We start from the raw sequence: 19,476 nt of genomic DNA, 5'->3' as shown, positions 1-19,476 counted from the left end.
CTTTTAGAATCACTGATTTTTTTTTTTTTAATTCTGTGGGTCACCTCTTCAGGGATACTGCTAATTTGTTTAGTCTTTGAATTTAAATGCTATTAGAAAATGAAATAGCTAGTGGTGATGAAAATATATTTGGGAAATAGGTTGAGGACTCATGCTGTGATGTTCTTAAACTGTTTATTCTCACATCTACACAATAACATGTCTTCAGCCACCAGGAGCTGGAATAATGTTCCATGAAGCAGTGCTATTTAGGGATGAAGACTCTGAGGTTTAAAATCAGACAGACTTGGGTTTACATACCCTACATGCTGCTAAGCAGCTTCACATTACAACGTATCATTTAATGTGCTAAACTCCAGCTCCTCATCTGAAAAATGGGCTCTGCTGTAGCTTCTGTGGACGTTACTGGAAGAGTAGAGATGAGGATGCGCGTCTAGCAGGCAGTGCTGGGCTCTGGAAGAGGCAGATGTTGGAGACGGCACAGGTGACCTTGGTCGCAGCTTTTCCCAGGCTGGGACTTCAAAGTGCTGTGAAAACAGTTTCCCTGGGCTTCCCAGCTGGCTCAGATGGTAAAGAATCTGCCTGCAGTGCAGGAGACCCAGGTTTGATCCCTGGATTGGGAAGATCCTCTGGAGAAGGAAATGGTAACCCACTCCAGTATTCTTGCCTGGAAAGTCCCATGGACAGAGCAGCCTGCTGGGCTACAGTCCATGGAATCACAAAGAGTTGGACACGACTGAGTGACTGACACACACACACACACACACACTCAAGTTTGCAGTTTAAATGTGTTCCTGTCAATTAGATACAGATGAGGGAGAGCACTATGATTTTTTACATGGCTCATAAAACATAATTTGCTTTGTGTATAATACTTAAAATCATCATAAAAGCTGGATGAATAACTCCAGCTGAGTAAACTGTAGTGAATTTGCATGAAAGAAAACAGAACTATATATAACATATTTGAAATTTATTTTTTCTCTTTACTAAGTAGAAGTCTGTACTGGAAACAGGTATAAAGTCTATATTTTCAAAATGAATTGTTTTTATACATTCAGAAAAGAATATTTCCTTTATGATTTATACCTAATTGTTTTCCAAAACAGAATTGGTAAAGATTAAGAGAAATATAATTATGACTCAGTTGCAGTTTTAGTCATTATGATAAACTCATGGAAAGATGTGGGATGGAGAATTCTAGGTCCATTATCATTTTAGTTATGAAAATGTAAATACTAAAATGAAGATTAGAGAAAATAGTTCAAAAATGATAGTAAAAGTACATTTTCTACTGACTTTCTTGGAAGCCAAGGCAAAAAGGAAAACAATTGAGACCATAGTTTTCTCAGATGAATATGTTTGTCAGGAGACAGTTCACTCTCTCCCCTGGCGCTGATCCATAGCTGAAGTTACCATGCTTTTAAATCATATAGTCATAGGTATACCTATGGCTGATACATGCTGATGTTTGGCAGAAACCAATGCAATACTGTAAAGCAGTTACCCTTCAATTAAAAATGAATAAATTAAAAAAATTATATAGTCAGTGTCTTCAACTACAGTTTTAAAGAATGAATAAAAGTGTTTGAATATTTAAACAACCCTAAGTACAGTGAAGAGCTGACTCACTGGAAAAGACTCTGATGCTAGGAGGAATTGGTGGCAGGAGGAAAAGGGGGTGACAGAGGATGAGATGGCTGGATGGCATCACTGATGGACATGAGTCTGAGTGAACTCCGGGAGTTGGTGATGGACAGGGAGGCCTGGCGTGCTGCGATTCATGGGGTCGCAAAGAGTCGGACACGACTGAACGACTGAACTGAACTGAAGTACAGTGAGGGTTTGGCCCTTAATCATAATACAGTGGAGGCCTCGTGTTGTTCTTGGAGTTAGTGTAAGTAAGGCCAGGTCAGTACTTCCCGGTGCCCTGGGGCTGGCATCACCCTCAGACCCTCTTTCAGATTTCAGCTGTCTGGGGGGTGCTCACAGCATCTGGGAAGCTGTTTGTCAGGATCGTGGATGCTGAGATGTAGATCTTTTATACCCCTGACAAGAGAATGAAATTGGTGTTTCTTAACCACATATGAGCTCTCTCAGCATTCAACATGATGTCTTGTGTGGGCTGTTTTCTTACCTGGATTTTTTTAGGCTTACCTATTTTATTTTATTTATTTTTTTGTTGTAGGTTTCCCTTTATTTTTCTTTTTTTTTTTAATTTTATTTTTTTTTAACTTTACAATATTGTATTGGTTTTGCCATATATCAACATGAATCCGTTACCTAGATTTTTTGAAAGGGAAATATGTCTTCACACTCCCCATTTTTTTCAGTTTTCAGAAGTGCTGACATCTCAAGAGATGTTAAGATTTTGGAAAAAGAAAAAAATTGCCCTCTGGCTTTCTAGGTTCTTCTAGCTGGTCTAAGAATTTGACATGAGAAGATTAACAGGAGAAACTCTGATTTAATCACATGTGCACAGGGGCCTGTCCTAGGAGGCTTCCGTGGCATCTGAGAGGAGGAGAAGGGGGTGTCACTGGGGACTTCAGCAGGCAGGAGGCAGTTCACACGGAGACAGACAAGCGGGTGTTTGGAGAACAGATGTTTGCGGGGACCTGCTGGGATGGTGGGACACAGAGGACTCTGTTCTCCAGGCCCCATCCGGCTCCCCACACCCGGCCCGTGCTCTTTGTAGATCTCCCAGGATAGTGGTCTTCTGGGCCAGGCACTTCCTCTGAGGTCGGTAGACAGGTAAGGGGCAGGTGAAAAGAAAGACTTCATGAACTGTCTGTTTCTTAAAAATAATTGTCATAAAATAATCCTCACATTGAAGAGACATTCTGTGGGGTGGCAAATTTTGTTTCCCTACAAAGTTATGGATGACGTTAGAGAAGGAAGCATCACACACCTCAAATTTTGCTTTTTGGGCTGTAGAAGTTAACAGTTTAATGTCCAGCTCCCATGGATTGCTGGTACAAATCAGATGCCCTTTGAGTGAACTGTGAGTTGAATTGGTGTATTAATCTTCATATGTACAGAGACTAACTCGGTACTCAGATAACTCATTTAGATAGCTCTGTGAAGTCCTGTTAGAGGTGTGTTTTCATCCCCTGAAGTGAAATCTGTAGTCACTTTTCCTCTTGCCTGACAGTAACGTAGCCTTAACCCAGAGGCATGGTAGCTCAGCCGGTAAAGAATCCACCGATAGTGCAGGAGACCCAGGTTTGATTCCTGGGTCAGGAAGATCCACTGGAGAAGGTATAGGCTACCCACTTCAGTATTCTTGGGCTTCCCTTGTTGCCGGGGTCCAGCCCCGGCTGATCCAGGGTATTCGAAGTGGGGACGGCGTCGGCGAGGATCAGGATACAATAGCTTCAATTACATATTAATTAAAGATGTAAAGAGTAATAGAATGAGGATAGCTCAGTAGGAAAATTCAGTGGAGAAAAGAAGCTGAGTAGCTTGGTTTATGCGGGAGACCAATAAAACTTCAAGACAAGAAGCTTGCACCACTTAACGTAGGCCGCAGGCATCCTTCCGTTCTCCTGAAGGAGAGGAGACACTGAGGCCTCCCCGGTCGGATCTTAGAAGCCCAGGCAAAATTAGTAAGCTTGGTGGGTTCTGTGCTCCAGATGGAGACTCAGCCAGAGTGAGAGAGAGAGAGAGACATGGGGAGACCAGTATTTTGAGAAACTGATCCCAATTCTTTATTTTCCATGGTCTACTTTTATAACTGAGATGTTATGCAAAAGTCACATGGGGTCAGCAGTCCTGACTTTTATCAAAGTCAGGTGCTTCATACAAATGTATACAGAGGTCTTAGGGGTGTTGTATCATCTTCTGGCCAAGGGGCCTGCTGACAATTTATGATCCTTGTGACAGCGGTCAGTCAACCAGGACACTTATTTCTCCAGGGGTGATTATTCTTAAAACAGACGCCACCCAAATAAAGTTACATTCCTATAGGGTGAGGGTGTAGTGGGTTTTAGTTAAGGAAAGAATTTACTTAGCCTAAGGTCTAACATGATTAATATCAAAGGTTAATACTTATTTCTTCTATATATTCATTAACGTGTGTAAGGGCAGGGGATGTGGAGACTTAGCAACAAACATTGGCTCAACAAATGAAAAACCCTTCACCAACACAGTTTCTAATCAGCCCACTATACTTATACTAATGGTTTTCTAACTTTTCTAAGGAACCTGTTTTTAGAAGGTTTAAAGCATCTCATGCCTCTCACGGTTGGGAGGCTGTGAGCAATCACATGTGGCCGGACAAGCCTGTCAGGCAGGCTAGAGAACCTTCAGAGGAGTTTGTAGGTTAAAACACTCCTGTCACGCCCAGGAGTTTTTATTAACTGGAGCTCTAGGTTAACTCCTTTTCTGAAAGAGGTGGTGGGGGACAGTCCCCCATAAAGTCAGAGGTGTAGGTGGGAGCACAAAGTAGTAAAGCAGGCAGGCTCTGGTTATGGGGGTAGATGCTCGAGGATTTCCAGGGGGACTCCTGAGGCTCGAGCCCGCCTTTGCGTATGCCGAGCCTCCTTCCTTATGACCTTTGCCATGGGCGGAGTGCCTTCCGCCGGCCCCCAACACCTTGTGGCTCAGCTGGTAAAGAATCTGCCTACGATGTGGGAGACCTGGGTTCAATCCCTGGTTTGGGAAGATCTCCTCCCTCGTAGCTCAGTTGGTACAGAATCTGCCTGCAATGCAGGAGACCTGGGTTCCATCCTTGGGTCGGGAGATCCCCTGGAGAAGGAGATGGCAACCTACTCAGTATTCTTTCCTAGAGAGTCCCATGGACAGAGGAGCCTGGCAGGCAATGGGGTTGCAAGAGTCCAAGAGTCAGACACAACTTAGCAACTAAAACACCACCACCAGTCACTCCAGTATTCTGGCTGGGAGAATTCCAGGGACTGTCTAGTCCATGGGGTTGCAAAGAGTTGGACATGACTGAGCGACTTTTACTTACTCATTATTATTGTTGTTATTATCATCTACTATAAAGATGGAACAGTGTCTGCTCTCTGCACCCTCTTTTATGGGAGACCAGGCAGCCTCTCAGTAGAGAGAGGAACGGGCCTGTGCCCTGGCAGTTCACCTGCCCACTCTGCCCTGAGCAGGTGGCCACAGCTTTCCCTCCCCTGTAGGTGGAGATGAGACACCCGCTCCCAGGTACAGCAGAGAGGAGAACATGCGGGCACACCCATGCTCAGGTCTCCACGGTGGCCTGTAACTGACTGCGGGTGAGGCGCCTGTGTGTTCCCAGGCACAGGCCCCTGGTGTCAGGACTTCCATGTGCCTGCACACAGGACTTGCAGGTAGCTTGGGTGATGCACAGGAGTGTTAGAATTGACCACACTGGGTGTCAGGACAGCAGATCACCACGCTTTCCAGGCCGAGCCCAGGGAGTCGATGTTTCTCCAGAGCTCCGTCGACCGGGTTCCCGACGTGTAGGGCAGGCTCTTGTGCCTCCATTCAGTACTAGACGGTGTTTGTTCCAGGACCTAGCGTGGCCTCAAATCCTTCACAGACTCAAGCCCTTCACAGACGATCCTCCGTGTCCGTGGATCATCTGGGAGGAGTGTTCTCCTGCTATTGCTGGTTGAATCTGCAGACAGGATGCTGCGGGTATGGAGGGCAGACTGTGTACCTGAGGTCTGGGGATTCTACAGTAAGCATTGTACTCCCCAGCCCCGTTCTACCTAAACCTCACAGACCTATGCAGCCACAAATGCTCCCTGGTTGGAATCTTCCCCAGGGTGCTGGCATTGACTGTGACCATAAACTCTTTTATTTTCTAATAACATTTGTAGGCTTCTGTTTTGACCTTTGCATAAATTAAAACTTAGCTGTTGGTTGAAGAAAAGATCCCTATTGTCTGTGTTAGGGTGGTTATTCTCATTAATACAGTAATAGATTATATGCTTCGTATGAAACCTAGAGTGAGTCAGCGGTAAGAACTTTCCTCCTGGGATTAAAAAGATAAACCCATAAGCCATTGTCACGCTGCAGGAAGTTCAGTCAGGCTTTCGTGTTTAAACCACAGCCGGCTCCGAGCCCTGTGGAGTTCTGTCCCCTCACTTGTGCTAGTTCCCGGAGCTCATGCTCTTCCTGTCTGGGTTCTGTGTTGTTTCACAGGCATCTTCAAGCAGGGATGGTTTTGAGCTGAGGCTGTGATGATAGAGGGTGGACAGTGCAGGGGCCAAGACTCACCCCATCCTGGGTTCTGTGCTGTGCAGGACGGCAGGTCACCTTGGCCTGTGGATCCTGGGGGCCCCCAAAGGCTGCTTAATGGAGGTGCTAAGACCAGGGGAGGTGGAGCGGCGGCTGAGGGCTGGAAATGCTGACCCCTGCGCCCACTGAGCAGCCTTCACACCCATCCCTCAGCCAGCTCCCCAGTGAACACTGAGAGCCCGCTCTCCACCAAGTGATCAGCTGGAGTGTGAACCTGATCTCTAGTCCAAAACTCAGATTTTCCTCTTTATAGGAGGAATCTTGTAAATGTTCTTAAAAAACCTTTTTCTTGTCCTTATTGGGTACTTCAGAAACAATAGTTTAGGCAAGTCCTTTGTCAGAAGATAGGGAAAGGTTTTCTGTCCTGGAATCACAGTGGTACCCACCTGCAGTTCAGAGCTGAGTATACACAGACTGTGGGTTTCCGAGGTGGTGCTAGTGGTAAAGAACTTTCCTGCTAGCGCAGGAGACGTAAGAGATGTGGGTTCGATCCCTGCAGGGGCTGGGAAGATCCCCTGGTGGAGGGCATGGCAACCCACTCCAGTATTCTTGCTTGGAGAATCCCATGGACAGAGGAGCCTGGTGGGCTACAGTCCATGGGGTTGCAGAGTCGGATACAACTGAGCAACTTCGCACAGCACGTACACTGGCTGGGTGCTTGTCCAGTTGATTTTCTAAAGGAGAGAACGTCACCTGAAACATTGGGAGACCACCTCTCTAAGCCACAGTTTGCTCCCTCTATAAAAGAGGATCACTTTTCGGCTCCTGTGATTGTCCTGTGGGTTCAGCAGTACCATCTTGGGGAAGGTTTCAGACTCCACCAGTGTAGATGGAGTGAGCGCTCAGTAACAAGCAGCTCCGAACTGTCGGATCCTGGAGGCTACTTCCAGTGGCTGTTTTCACATGTGCTTGTGTCAATCTCTAGGGATAGACAACTTGTATTTCCTAATGTCAGGAAGCTTCTCATGTGTCTGTTGGTCCACTGACTTGGACTTGTACGTAGGTTGGTTTTGAATTTGTTAGGTTGCAAAAGAGAGCAGCAGACAAGACTTTACAGGAAGGCAGACGTCACTTGTGGTCGGGTGCAGAATTACTCGTTTACGTGTGTCACGCCTGGTCTGTACATGGTAAATGGGCTGTTTAAAATTCATGCAGTACTGGTACTTTTGAATTTAGGCAAGATGAACAAGGAGGCCTGGCGTGCTGTGATTCATGGGGTCGCGAAGAGTCGGACACGACTGAGCAACTGATCTGATCTGAACTGAAGATCAGTTTTCTGGGGCTCAGTTTTTAGATGTTAAAGTGACTAGAGACGACAGTGTATATTGTGCTTCAGTTTTGAAAAGGACTCTTTACTGATTTCACTTCTAACCTCCCTTGCTGTTTCCTTCTGTGTTTCAGGGAATATCTTGGTAAACAACTCCAGTCTGAACAGCCGCAGACTGCAGCCGCCCGGAGCTGAATGGGCTCTCAGGGCTTCCCTTGGATCTCCAGCTGTCCCCTCACCTGGGATAGAAGACCTGGAGTGGGTCTCAGTAACTGTGGTCAAGCTCAAACCATTCCTCATTTATGTGTCATTTTCTTCTGTTGTGTAGCTTTTCCCAATGCTGATTTCCCATTAATTTGTCTTAAAGTAGGTGCTTTCTGTATCTAAGGAAAATAGTACTGTTACATATACTGCTCATAATTTCTTTATTTATTGTTCTCTGGAATGAATATAGGGTTATTAAAACATTCTCACTCCAAATACATTTTTTCTCTTTCCTTGTTCCTGACTTGAATTGTAACACAAGTACCTTTTGTCCCAACTGAATTGGGAGAATTGTATTTGCAGAGTAGTGAATGGTAAATAAATGTTTTGAATTCATACGGATTTTTGTCTTCCATCCATCCACCCGCCCATCCACACATGCACATTGCAGCAATCTTCTGCTAATATTGAGAAAACCTTAAAATGTTAAATGAACTGTTAACATGATGCTGTCATCTAAAAGACTTGCTTATGAAGCGCAGTGAGGAATTTTAGCTATAGGTTATTTTCACTGATTTCTTATTTACTCTTGGATTTTCGTACTTCAAATCTATTTTCTTTTAATACTTTCTGGTTTAAATATTGCCAATAGGTATTTTATTTCTACCTCCCACCTTTTATTCTGGAACTCCCAGCCTTCACAGGGGCATCCATAGCCTGGAGGTTTACCTCCCCCAGATCTGAGCCTTTTGTTTTTAACCTCGTCGCCTGGTGTGAGTCTCATTTTTCTTTCATTTTCACTTTTCATTCTGAGCAGTTCTCTGATTGTAAAGATGGTAAGGCTAGTAGTTTATATGGTAAGTTTTCTTCTATAGAAAGGCACTCCTAGCACCATCTCCTGTTTAAGGATAAAAGATCGAAACGGTTGACTTGACCACCTTCATCCAGGTCCCAACTTCTCCCACCCCATGCCTCTGGCAACCACAAATCTGATCACTTTTTGAATTAATGTTTCCATGTCCTTTGAGTAAGTACCCAGAAGTGAAATTGCTGGATTGTATGGTAGGTCTATTTTTAACTTTTTGAGGAACCTCCATACTGTTTTTCCACAGTAGTTGTACCAGTTCCCATTCCCACCAACAGTGCACAAGGGATCCCTTTTGGCCACATCCTTGCCAACACTCGTTACCTCCTCTTGCTGATAATAGCTTCTCACAGCTGTGAAGTGACGTCTCATTGTGGCTTTGATTTGCAGTTATCTAGTGATTATTGTTCAGCATCTCTTCATGTGCCTGTTTGCCATCTGTATGTCTTTGGAAAAATACCTCTTCAAGTCTTCTGCTCATTTAAAAATTATTTTTAACTACTTTTATTGTTTTAAAATTCTTTTTTTGTGGTGGGAAACTTCTTTTTTGGATCTTATTGACCTTCATATTTTAGAAGATATGTGAAAAGGGCCTTCCCATTGGCAAGTAAAGCTTATTCCCACACATTGTACCTGGACAGTCACAAGTACCAGATTTATAGAATATAAATAGGCTATATATTTATATCAATATAAATTGACAGGCTGTTTTATTACAAAAGACCTAGTTAGAATGTTTCTGGCTTTGAGACAGTACCAGTTTCTAATGATTTTCAACATTGGGGCCAAGGTCTACCTTTGGAATAACACAGAACAAGTCTTATCCTTAAGATTCTACTTTTTAAAAGCATGTTTATTCTAGAATAGTGCTGCTTTATTTTTGTCATGCTGCTGTTTGAATCTGGACACCTCAGACCACGTTTTGACGGAGCAAGGTGAAACAGACGTGCGTCCCGTGATGTGCCCATGGTGAGACGAAGACCTTCCTTCCTGGCTGGCCCAACATCAGGAGAAACTGTTGAAAAAGGGAGATTTTTTGCTCTGAAGAGAGCAGCAGTGCCTGTGATCCCCCCAGGGCAAGGGGCCTGACTGGGACTTGCACACACACTGCCTTGCTCACACCCTGCCACCTATTGCACCCACACAGCTGATGGCTCAGCATGGGAGCCTGACCAACAGGCAGAAAGTCTGGAGATGACAACCCTAGGCGGGTGGGCCCAGGAGGAGACACGCTGACCAGGATCTCTGGGATGTTGACATGAGGCGTAGATGAAAGTAACTGGCAGTGAGGTGACACACGTGGAAAGATACCTAGAGATGAAAAGGCTGTAAAACCCTGAGTAAAAGTCCCTGAGGCAGAGAGGAGAGTGGCAGGTGAGCTGGGTGACAGCCGGGTGAGAGGGACAGGGTCATTGGTGCCCAGTCCTCAGACTTGTGGGAGGCCAGCATCCCTTGTGGGAGGCAGAGGACAAGAGCCGCTGCCCAAGACCACTGGGTGGACCTGGGTGATCACTGAATACAAGGTCCACATGTAAAAAACACTTCTCTGGGCTAGCAACCAACAACTGGAAATTTAAAATAGTGTAAAAACACTTCAAAAATTTAACAAGAGTATAAGATCTGTGCACTAAAAACTAAGGTTCCTGAGGCAAATGAAAGATGACACACAGGAGGAGATATGTTCTGACCATGGATTGGGAGATACACATGGTTAGGGTGTCAGTTCTTCTGGATTGGTCCACAGATTCCATGTAGTCCCAACAGCAGTATCATCTGGCTTCGATGTAGAAATAAACAAGCTGATTTGAAAGTTTGCATGGAGATGCAAATGACCTGGAAGAGCTGAAACAGTTTTGAAAGGATTTAAAGTTGGAGGCATTAACAGTACTTGGCTTTAAATAGAGCTGGGGTGGTACTGGCATAAACATCGGTGTATAAACCAGGCACAGGATAGAGTCCAGGAACAGAGCTTGATGGAATCAGTCTAAATGAGCGAGGCTAATTTGGGAGATTAAAAGCGAGATAAGATGAAAATACGGCACGTGATAGAATGTGAGCTGTGAAGACCATGATCGGACTTTGTGTGGAGGCCTGCCCCAGGTCCTGTGAATGCTCTTCCTCGTCTGAAGCTTGGAACAGCCCTCTTGTGAGGCTACAGCTGTTACCCCTGTTTTAAAAAGGTGGAGGGCCCGAGTGAAGTTAAGTGACTTAGCCAAGTTACTGGGGTTTGCCCTCAGCTTTAACAACTACCTGGTGGACACAAGGAAAATTAGGGGTAGCTGCCTACCAGAGATATTCTAAAGTCAAAACAAGCACCCAGTTTACTACCTAAGCAACTAGATGACCGAGCAGTAGAACCCTATTGAAAATGAGTGGAGGGACTTCCCTGGATCTTGGATGTGGTACCTGAGAGGGGCTCCCACAGGCCCATCTGCCTGGACAGGCCCAGCTTCAGGCTGAGCCGTGGGAGGTAAATCCTCCTATTGTATCTGGAAATGCTATTTTCCAAGCACGTTAAAATTCAGGTGGCATCCCAAGTGAAAACTAACCCAGGCACTGAATTATAAAAGACATGTTGTGCATAACCAGGCTTCAAAGTGATGCTTAATAAGCATATGATTAATGTCTGGTGCAGATTTACTCAAATTAAGTTTTATTTTGCGGTGAAAACACGACACTGAGATGGAAATAAATGATTAGCCACAGAGTTTCTGTATCACCACCGTATAATCAGACCATGCATCAGTATTTATGTTAAAAAGTCTTAGCAAATTTTTTGATGTATGGTACATTAATTCAATTCAAATCAACCAAGTTGTTAAAAACTACTGTGAGCAAGACTGACCTAAGTAGTTATTGTGTCTAGGAGTGTGTGTCTCTTTAAGTGTGTGTGTGTCCATGTGTGTTTGTTTCCATGTGTGTGTGTTCAGGTGTGTATGTGTATATAAAAGAATGTGTAAGAGACGCTACTTCTGTCTTTGAAGAGTTTATAATATAGGAAGAGAGAGGAATCATAGTTTTAATATAGGGCAAATGTGCTTAATTCTAAAAGAAAAATTAAAAATGTCTCATGTGGTTGCCAGGAATGATGTACTGCTTAGGTTTAGAGAAACGGGAAAAAATTACAGAGGAGATGAGACTTGAGGTCTGTGTCACTTTTCTCAGGGGCGTTTCCTAAGTCCTCAGTCACTTGGCTTCCTCTGAGCTCCGCCAACGGGACTGGCCTCCTCACCTGACCGCCGACATCCCTGTGGCCAGATGGGGTAGGTCCGAGTAAATCCCCACCTGCCAGACTTCACAGTGCTGGCTGTTCTTCAGCAGCCCTGCTGTCTCTGAGGGTGATCTGTTTGCAGCTTTGACTGATGCTGGTGGGATGAGACGTGGCCCACCTACTCAGCAGAGAGGGAACTCAGGGCATCACCAGGCACAGCCACTCTTGGGATCATCTTGCAAAGATGCACCTACTAAAATTGGCACCTGGAAAGCGTGGGCATTCCAGAGAAGAGACCAGTCTGGGCGTGGACACCGCGGGAGCCCACAGAGAGGACCATGCTGAACTGACAGCTGGTGAGAGGTCATCACCTGTCCATGGGGAAGGAAAAAGATGACAGTTTCATCATCCATCGGCATCTCTTTTGACAGCATCCACCCTGCGGGCTGTGCCTTGAGGTCATGACTGCTCCTCGCTGGCTCTTTTTTCCAGTTCACAAAAGTAGTGGTCTTGGCAAACCTTTTTATCCAAGTTCCATAAACCCATGTGGGGTTTTCTCCACCTTAAATATAATAGATTGCTGTTGAGTGAAGATAACCTTAGAAATCGTATTTTGGTCAATCCTGTGATGTTACAAATGCAGAGTGGGGCTGGGTGAGAATGCCACTTTTTATTTGGTGCCTTTATTTCCATGCTCTGACCCCTGGGAGCAGTGCATCCATCTTCAGGGCAAACCCTCTGTACATGGGGTCTCATGAAGGCCTGAGGTCATGGCATTTTATCTATCTAGGTACAAGCTCACACTTCCCATCTTGGGGCAAGAGGGGCCTGTGAGAAACTTGGTTGTCTTTCCCACTGCTCAGGACTGTGGATTTGGGAACAGGGACCCTTTCTGGACTCAGCAGAATCTTCATTCCCTCATATATTCTTCTTCCCCAACATGTAGAGTCTTTATTAAGTCTTTTCTCTTCATGTCACACATAAATCTGTTGTTTACCTGCCACATCTATTTAAGGCAAATCACTCCATTTGGTAAAGACAAATAATTTGTGGCTCTAAATCAAAGCTTCTCACTGTTCTGTGGTTTCAGAGACCCTGTAAGAAATCATGAATTTTATGAAAATGCACACACTCATGATGGGATGTATTTAAAATTTTTTTTTTAATTTTTTATTTGAAGGACAATTGCTTTACAGGATTTTGTTGATTTCTGCAAAACATCAACAATGGGGTATTTCGTGAACTTTTTGAAGCTGAGGTTTTCATGTCCTTGATGCTAACTTCTGGCCTTGCAAAACAGAAATTCCGTTCCCCAAATTTCCAGCACACAAAAGACTCTTTCAAGTCAAATGTACTAAAAACAATACGTGAGAATCCGAGAGCCAAGAACAAAGGGTGTTAAGAAAGCCTTCCAGCTGCCTTCACTGCAACCTTGAAGAATCCCCCAGACAGTGGGCAGTTGGGGCCCGGGTCACTCGGCTGCTGCAGGTGAGGACCCAGGTGTGTGAGCTCCTTCCTCTGTCACCTGAGCCTCCCAGAGGGAGCAACCTGGTCTCCCATCAGGCAGCGGGGTGCATTGTCACCAGCTAGGTCACCTGGATGGGGTATGAGCCCAAAGCCAGCCCATAGGCTTTCTCTTATGAGAGAAACACAACTAGAAACTAACTAGCCAACCAAATATCTAAGTAGCCAGCTAACCAAATGATTAACTAACCAACTAGCCAACCAACTAACTAGCCAACCAATCAACTAATTAGCCAATGAACCAACTAATTAACTAGATAACTAGCCAATCAACCAACAACTAATTAGCTAGCCAACTAATTAACTAGCCAACCAACCAACCAACTAACTAGCCAGCTAATTAACTAGATAATGAGCCAATTAACTCCATCCTCTTTTCCCTCCCTCCTTTCTCTTAAGTTTTTCTTTACCTCTGTTCTGCTCTCGCTCTCTCTCCTGGTTTTCATGTTTTCTTTTCCTCTTTTTTGTTCCTGCTTTTGTTCCTCCACAAGCTGAGTGTGGCTCTGGCCCAGAGTTTTCCCAGAGTTGGGGTCAGGATGTCTGGGAGGAGGCAGTGTTGCTGAGACAGGGTGGGGGTTAAGGGCCTTTGCTATGAGTCACCAGCTCTGGGGCTGCAAGGGGAGGCTGTCTGGGTGGAGATGGACGGTGAGCTGGGGCTGGGGTCGCCCCTGGGCAGGCCAGGCCATCCCGCAGTCAGGGCTGACGCCTGGCTGATTCCTGGGGTCTGATGACGTCACGCCCCTGGTAGACTCCCCTCAACAGGCAGCCTAGTCTCAGCTGAGTTATGCCAGCTCCCCAAGGGTCTGTGGTGCTGGACGTGGGGAGAGAGGTTCAGGCTGCATGGTGAGCGCTTTCAGCCCCCCAGAATCACCCTTATCCTTGCCTCAGGACACATCATCCTTTATTCCAGGGAAAGACAGAGAGTTAATGGTGTGTCAGGAAAGAAGCTGGAGCAGGTATGGAAAAGTAGCTAAATAGATTTTACAACTTTGAGCACAGTATCAGCAGGGACCTGGAAGAGGCAGCCAGGGTAGACCGCCAGCTCAGGGTGCTGTCGGCACAGAGAGTGACCAGCAGTACTGGGGAGAGACGGTACCACTAAGGTCCAGCTGGGCTAGAAAACATCCTGAACTCAGGCTGAAGGTCACGCCCCAGGCGTCTCAGGAATGGAAGGCCGAGGAAGGACGAGAAGACAGGAGAAGAGTGACTGGATGTTCACTAAGGGGATGGAGGGATAGTTAGTGATCCTTTAAATTCATTCATTACTTATTTTTTGGCTGCGCCACTACAGGGTCTTAGCTCCCTGACCTGGGACTGAATCCTGGCCCCAGCAGCTCCAAGCTCTAACCACTGGACTGCTGGGAAATTCCCTCAGTGACCCTTCTTAGAAGGCAGCACAGCAATAGGTTTCAAGATCTTTGAAAATGTTAGCACCGTTGGATTCTGTCACTTTGGTTATAGGAGTCTACTTTAAGGAAATCATAACTGACGCTCCCTGAAATTCATCACAGCTATTCATGGAATAGCTATTCTAATGGTTTAAAAAATCCAAACCATTAACAGGGAAGTTAATGCATCAGTCAAGAAACATCTGTATGTGAGGACATTACACAGCCACTGGTAATTTGTTGAAGAATTCTCAGTGATATAAGGCAACTTTTTGCATTTTAAGTAAAAAAAAAAAAAAGAACAAAAATATACAGATAATTTCAATTATGTGAATTGATATATGCCTATATACATAGATTTATGCTGGGAGGGATTGGGGGCAGGAGGAGAAGGGGACAACAGAGGATGAGATGGCTGGATGGCATCACTGACTCGATGGATATGAGTCTGAGTGAACTCTGGGAGTTGGTGATGGACAGGGAGGCCTGGCGTGCTGCGATTTATGGGGTCGCAAAGAGTCGGACACGACTGAGCAACTGAACTGAACTGAACTCATTTTTTAAAAAGCCCAGATTTTGTGTTGCATTTATAATTTAGATCTGCTGTGATCACAGTTTATTTTTGTATGTACAATTTATGTGATGAAGAAAGAAATCTGACAAATGATTTTTCATAACTCTAAGAAAATCTATACATCTTTTTCTGTTATTTGGGTCAATTAAAACAAAGCCAGTTTTGTCAAAGCTGAATTAACTACCACGTTTGGTAAGTAACATAAGTGTTGATAACATCCATACCATAAATAAAATTCCTCACAAGTAGAATGGTATTAGAGTCTCAAGATCAAAAGTTTTACAACAGTTAACCATTTTGATTAGACTAGAAGCTCACAGGAGTGTTTATTGTGTATTACTCCACTTCTTAGTGAAAAATACAAAATAAACCTGACTGCAGAGAATCTTCACCTGTCTTGGGCCATCACCAGATTATCTGCTGCTCTGTTCCCTGGATTCTCCCAGCTCTGCCAGAGAATCCTCAAGATTATAAAGCATCCATTTAATTGTTTCTGGAACTTGTGGCCTTTGGTTTGTTAAAAGACAGCTGAGGCACAGAGAACAGTTTAAGAGTTTATTTGAGCAACAATTGATGGCAACCAGGCGCACAGTGAAGAAGGAGGTGTTGGAAGTCAAGGGAGGCTGGAGCCTGGAGAGATGCACCTGGGGGAGAAGGAGACGGAGGGAGAAAGGAGGCTGTTCATTGGTGGAGTTCAGCATGGCTGGCCAGTTGTGATGGTGCTTAGGTGCAATTTCCTAATAGGAGGCAGTCACAGGTTGAGGTTTTGGTTTGTTTTCCTGTGCTATGAAGCCATCAGAGCCTTGTCAGTTTAATGGCCTCCTTACTGAGTTAACTTACAGGTTTTAATGATGGTTAACAAAGAGTCACTGCAGATGGTGACTGCAGCCATAAAATTAAAAGATGCTTACTCCTTGGAAGGAAAGTTATGACCAACCTAGATAGCATATTCAAAAGCAGAGACATTACTTTGCCAACAAAGGTCTGTCTAGTCAAGGCTATGGTTTTTCCTGTGGTCATGTATGGATGTGAGAATTGAACTGTGAAGAAATCTGAGAGCCGAAGAATTAATGCTTTTGAACTGTGGTGTTGGAGAAGACTCTTGAGAGTCCCTTGGACTGCAAGGAGACCCAACCAGTCAATCCTAAAGGAAATCAGTCCTGAATATTCATTGGAAATGTTGCAGAAACCAGTGCTCGAGAAACCAAGCAGTACACTCGGAGAGTTGGAGAACTCAGGTTTATTACACCAGCAGGCCCAGAGAAGTTAACCCTCCAAGCTCTGAGCCCCGAACAAAGGGATTACTGAGTTTTTACAGACAGACTGTAGTGGGCAACACTAGCTGTTAATAGGCTGGTTTAAACTAAGGGGTTTCACTCGCGTGGGAACAGCAGTAGAAGTGGGGAGGGGGATGCCTGACTTTTACATGGACAGGCATGATTAAACAGGTTTGCAGGGCTGAGCAATTGCAAAGAGCAGGACAATGGTGAGCGATATGAACTCACTAGTATTGCAAGTCCCCACTTTCTGAGAATACGTGTCTTACGTGATCTACACTTTGCAAGGGGCAAGCTGAGCTACAGAGGCAGAAGAAGGAGATTATGGAAATTTTTAACTTTTCCTCTTCATTCCCCCCTCTTAATGCTTCTATCACTCATTGCAGAAAGCATCATCTAATGTTTTGGTAAGACATTCAAAGCTCTCCATCGTTTAGGGGGCTCTTTTGAGCTATTACCATTTGTAACTTCATGGATTCAATCTGAGAGGTTATGAACTGGGTAATCGCATTGAGAATATAAGAGCCAAACAAGAGTGCCACAAACAGTGTGAAGAGAGGACCTGTTAAAGGGAGAAGCCACGACGCCCAGCTCCAGATATCGTTCCAATTACCCCAGGAATTAGCTAGTTTCGCTCTCCCTTTTATGATTTGTTTGTTCCCTTAGCTCTTGGGCCATGTCCCTGGCTATTCCTGACTGGTTTACACAAAAGCAGCATTTTTCATTCAGAAAGGGGCAGAGTCTTCCCTTTCAGCTGTCAGTAGGTCTAGCCCTCTGTTATTCTGTAAAAGCACCTCAGTCAGGGAGTCTGGTTGGTCCTGTAAGGCCACTAAAGATTTGGCCACTCTCTCAAAGTCGTCTGTAAAGTCTTTGGATAGCGTATGGTAAAAGGTGGTTGATGAAGCAGTTCCTCCTAGTCCCACACCTATCCCAGCCGCGATTCCCAGGCCAACTAGTAGAGGTAGAAACTGGATGGCTCTTTTTGACCGCATATGTGCTGCCAGAGGTATGGTGAGAGTCTGGTTGTTGGGGACAATTTTATCTGGGGAGTGAGGAAAGCTATGGTGCAGATCCCCATCTAATTGACAGGTAGACATCAGTAAGCATCTGTCCCACAAACAAAGAAAAGGCCTTGGGGGCAGCACCATCTGTTACAGCAAGGGACACCAAAAGGCTGCAAAGCAGCCTGCACATAACAGATAACCGAACACTAGCAAAAGGTTTTCTCCCCATCTTTGGGTTGTCATGGCTATAGCAACTGGGCCTGTCATGAAGGGGGTTCAGCTATACTGTGGAGCAGTGTAGTTAGTAGGGAGAATCAGTCATAAAAGACATCTAATAAGAATGAGGCTTCTCACTACAGTGAAATAACAGACAGTTAACTGCAGCTTCTGACCCAAGTCCCAGTCCTGGGGTGCGATTGAAGCCAGTCCTGTAGCGAAGAGCACAGCAATAATACCAATCAGGGATAGAGGCAGGGTTGACAATGAAAATCCATTGATATTTTGATAGCTGGATCTTCAAGCTTCTGCCATGCGTTGACCAGCCAGCTGCCAGAGTGTGGCTGCAGCAAGGCTGAAGAGTCCTCAAGTTTCTGCTGTGTGTTGACTGGTCAGCTTCCAGAGTGACTAGAGCAGGGCTCAGCGTCCTTCGTGGGTGAGAGCCGTTGTTTTTGGAACCTGACTTTAAGGAGGTTTTTGGAGTCTTGACTGCTTTCCAGGTGTCCTCATCACAGGAAGTCGCTGCCTTCTTGACTCTGGTGTGGTGGATCCAAGGGGTGACACCTATAACTCTTAACAGCAGTAGGGGTTGCCAGGACGACCACGTGAGGGCCTGTCCAAACTGGCTGAAGTGGTTTCTTTTTCCAGTCTTTAACCCATACCTCATCTCCTGGCTGATAGGGATGAACCCAGTTGCCCAGTGGATGGGTGTCCTTTCTCAGGTTTCTTGGGCAATATGGTGGAAGACTGTTCCCAGGGCCTGGAGGTGTTGGGACAGCTCCAGGTCAGCTAGTTGTTGGTGGTCTCCCTTGAGCTTTTCTAGCATGGGGGTGGTCTCCCATATAAGATCTCAAAGGGAGAATAGCCTGAGGACCTCGGGGTGCATTTACGGCTGGAGGTTAAGAGTCCACAGAATGACAAGGCAGCTTGTTCCAGCACTGTCTGGGCGTTGGCCGGGGGATGTTCTTGTCGTACTACTACTTGGAGAAACAAATTTAACAAGAAAGTTAAAGATACATGGCCCAAAGATTAATAGAAGCAGGAAAGCTGCTGAGGCGCTAGCCAGGAGAGCCGGGTCCAGACATTGGTTCCTGACATTAGTGTTTCTCTAGGTATGAGAAGATGCAAGAATTGGACTCATAAAAATCTTTATCTGAAAACACCTGACTCTCTGAAGGCCTGTTTTTCTGGGTTTTTCCCAGAGCTCAGAGTGCCTTATTTTTTGTCTGCACCCTGAACTCCTTTCAAGGGTGTGAGGAAGGTCAGCATTTGTAGTGGTCATGATTTAATCTTTGTAGAGGCAGCTGGCGAGGGCCAACTTCCAGTCAGCAGGGCCCCTTCATGGTCATATTTGACCATGTTTGGGGGGCCTTTCATGGTCACTGTGTCCGTCGGTGCTGGGGAGGCTCATTCCCAGGTCTAACAAAGATTCCATTGACGGGCCACTCACTGTGTTGTCACTAGACCAGGCTTTGTAAGTAACAAAAGTCTCTGGACCATACCTGTCTTACTAGCCTCTTGGTCCAGAAAATTCTGAAAGAGATGGGAATACCAGACCACCTGACCTACCTCATGAGAAACCTATATGCAGGTCAGGAAGCAACAGTTAGAACTGGACATGGAACAACAGACTGGTTCCAAATAGGAAAAGGAGTATGTCAAGGCTGTATATTGTCACTCTGCTTATTTAATTTCTATGCAGAGTACATCAT

General features: G+C 45.3%; 1 protein-coding gene across 2 annotated transcripts in view; it reads left to right on the top strand.

Moving 5' to 3' along the window:
• Window positions 1-8,103, top strand: part of ATP6V1H (ATPase, H+ transporting, lysosomal 50/57kDa, V1 subunit H) — a 47,567-nt gene extending 39,464 nt beyond the window's left edge. For both annotated transcript variants that reach the window (XM_010838954.1, XM_010838953.1), the window contains one exon: window positions 7,636-8,103. In XM_010838954.1, coding sequence (XP_010837256.1) covers window positions 7,636-7,696 — 61 coding nt within the window. In that variant the 3' untranslated portion in view covers window positions 7,697-8,103. The remainder of the gene's footprint in view (window positions 1-7,635) is intronic.
• Window positions 8,104-19,476: the final 11,373 nt, after the last annotated feature.

This window comes from Bison bison, unplaced genomic scaffold (genome assembly GCF_000754665.1).
Source record: "Bison bison bison isolate TAMUID 2011002044 unplaced genomic scaffold, Bison_UMD1.0 scf7180017864108, whole genome shotgun sequence".
Lineage (NCBI taxonomy): Eukaryota > Metazoa > Chordata > Mammalia > Artiodactyla > Bovidae > Bison > Bison bison.
The sequence above is the reverse complement of the archived record's forward strand: the minus strand, read 5'-3'. Positions and strand labels throughout refer to the sequence as shown.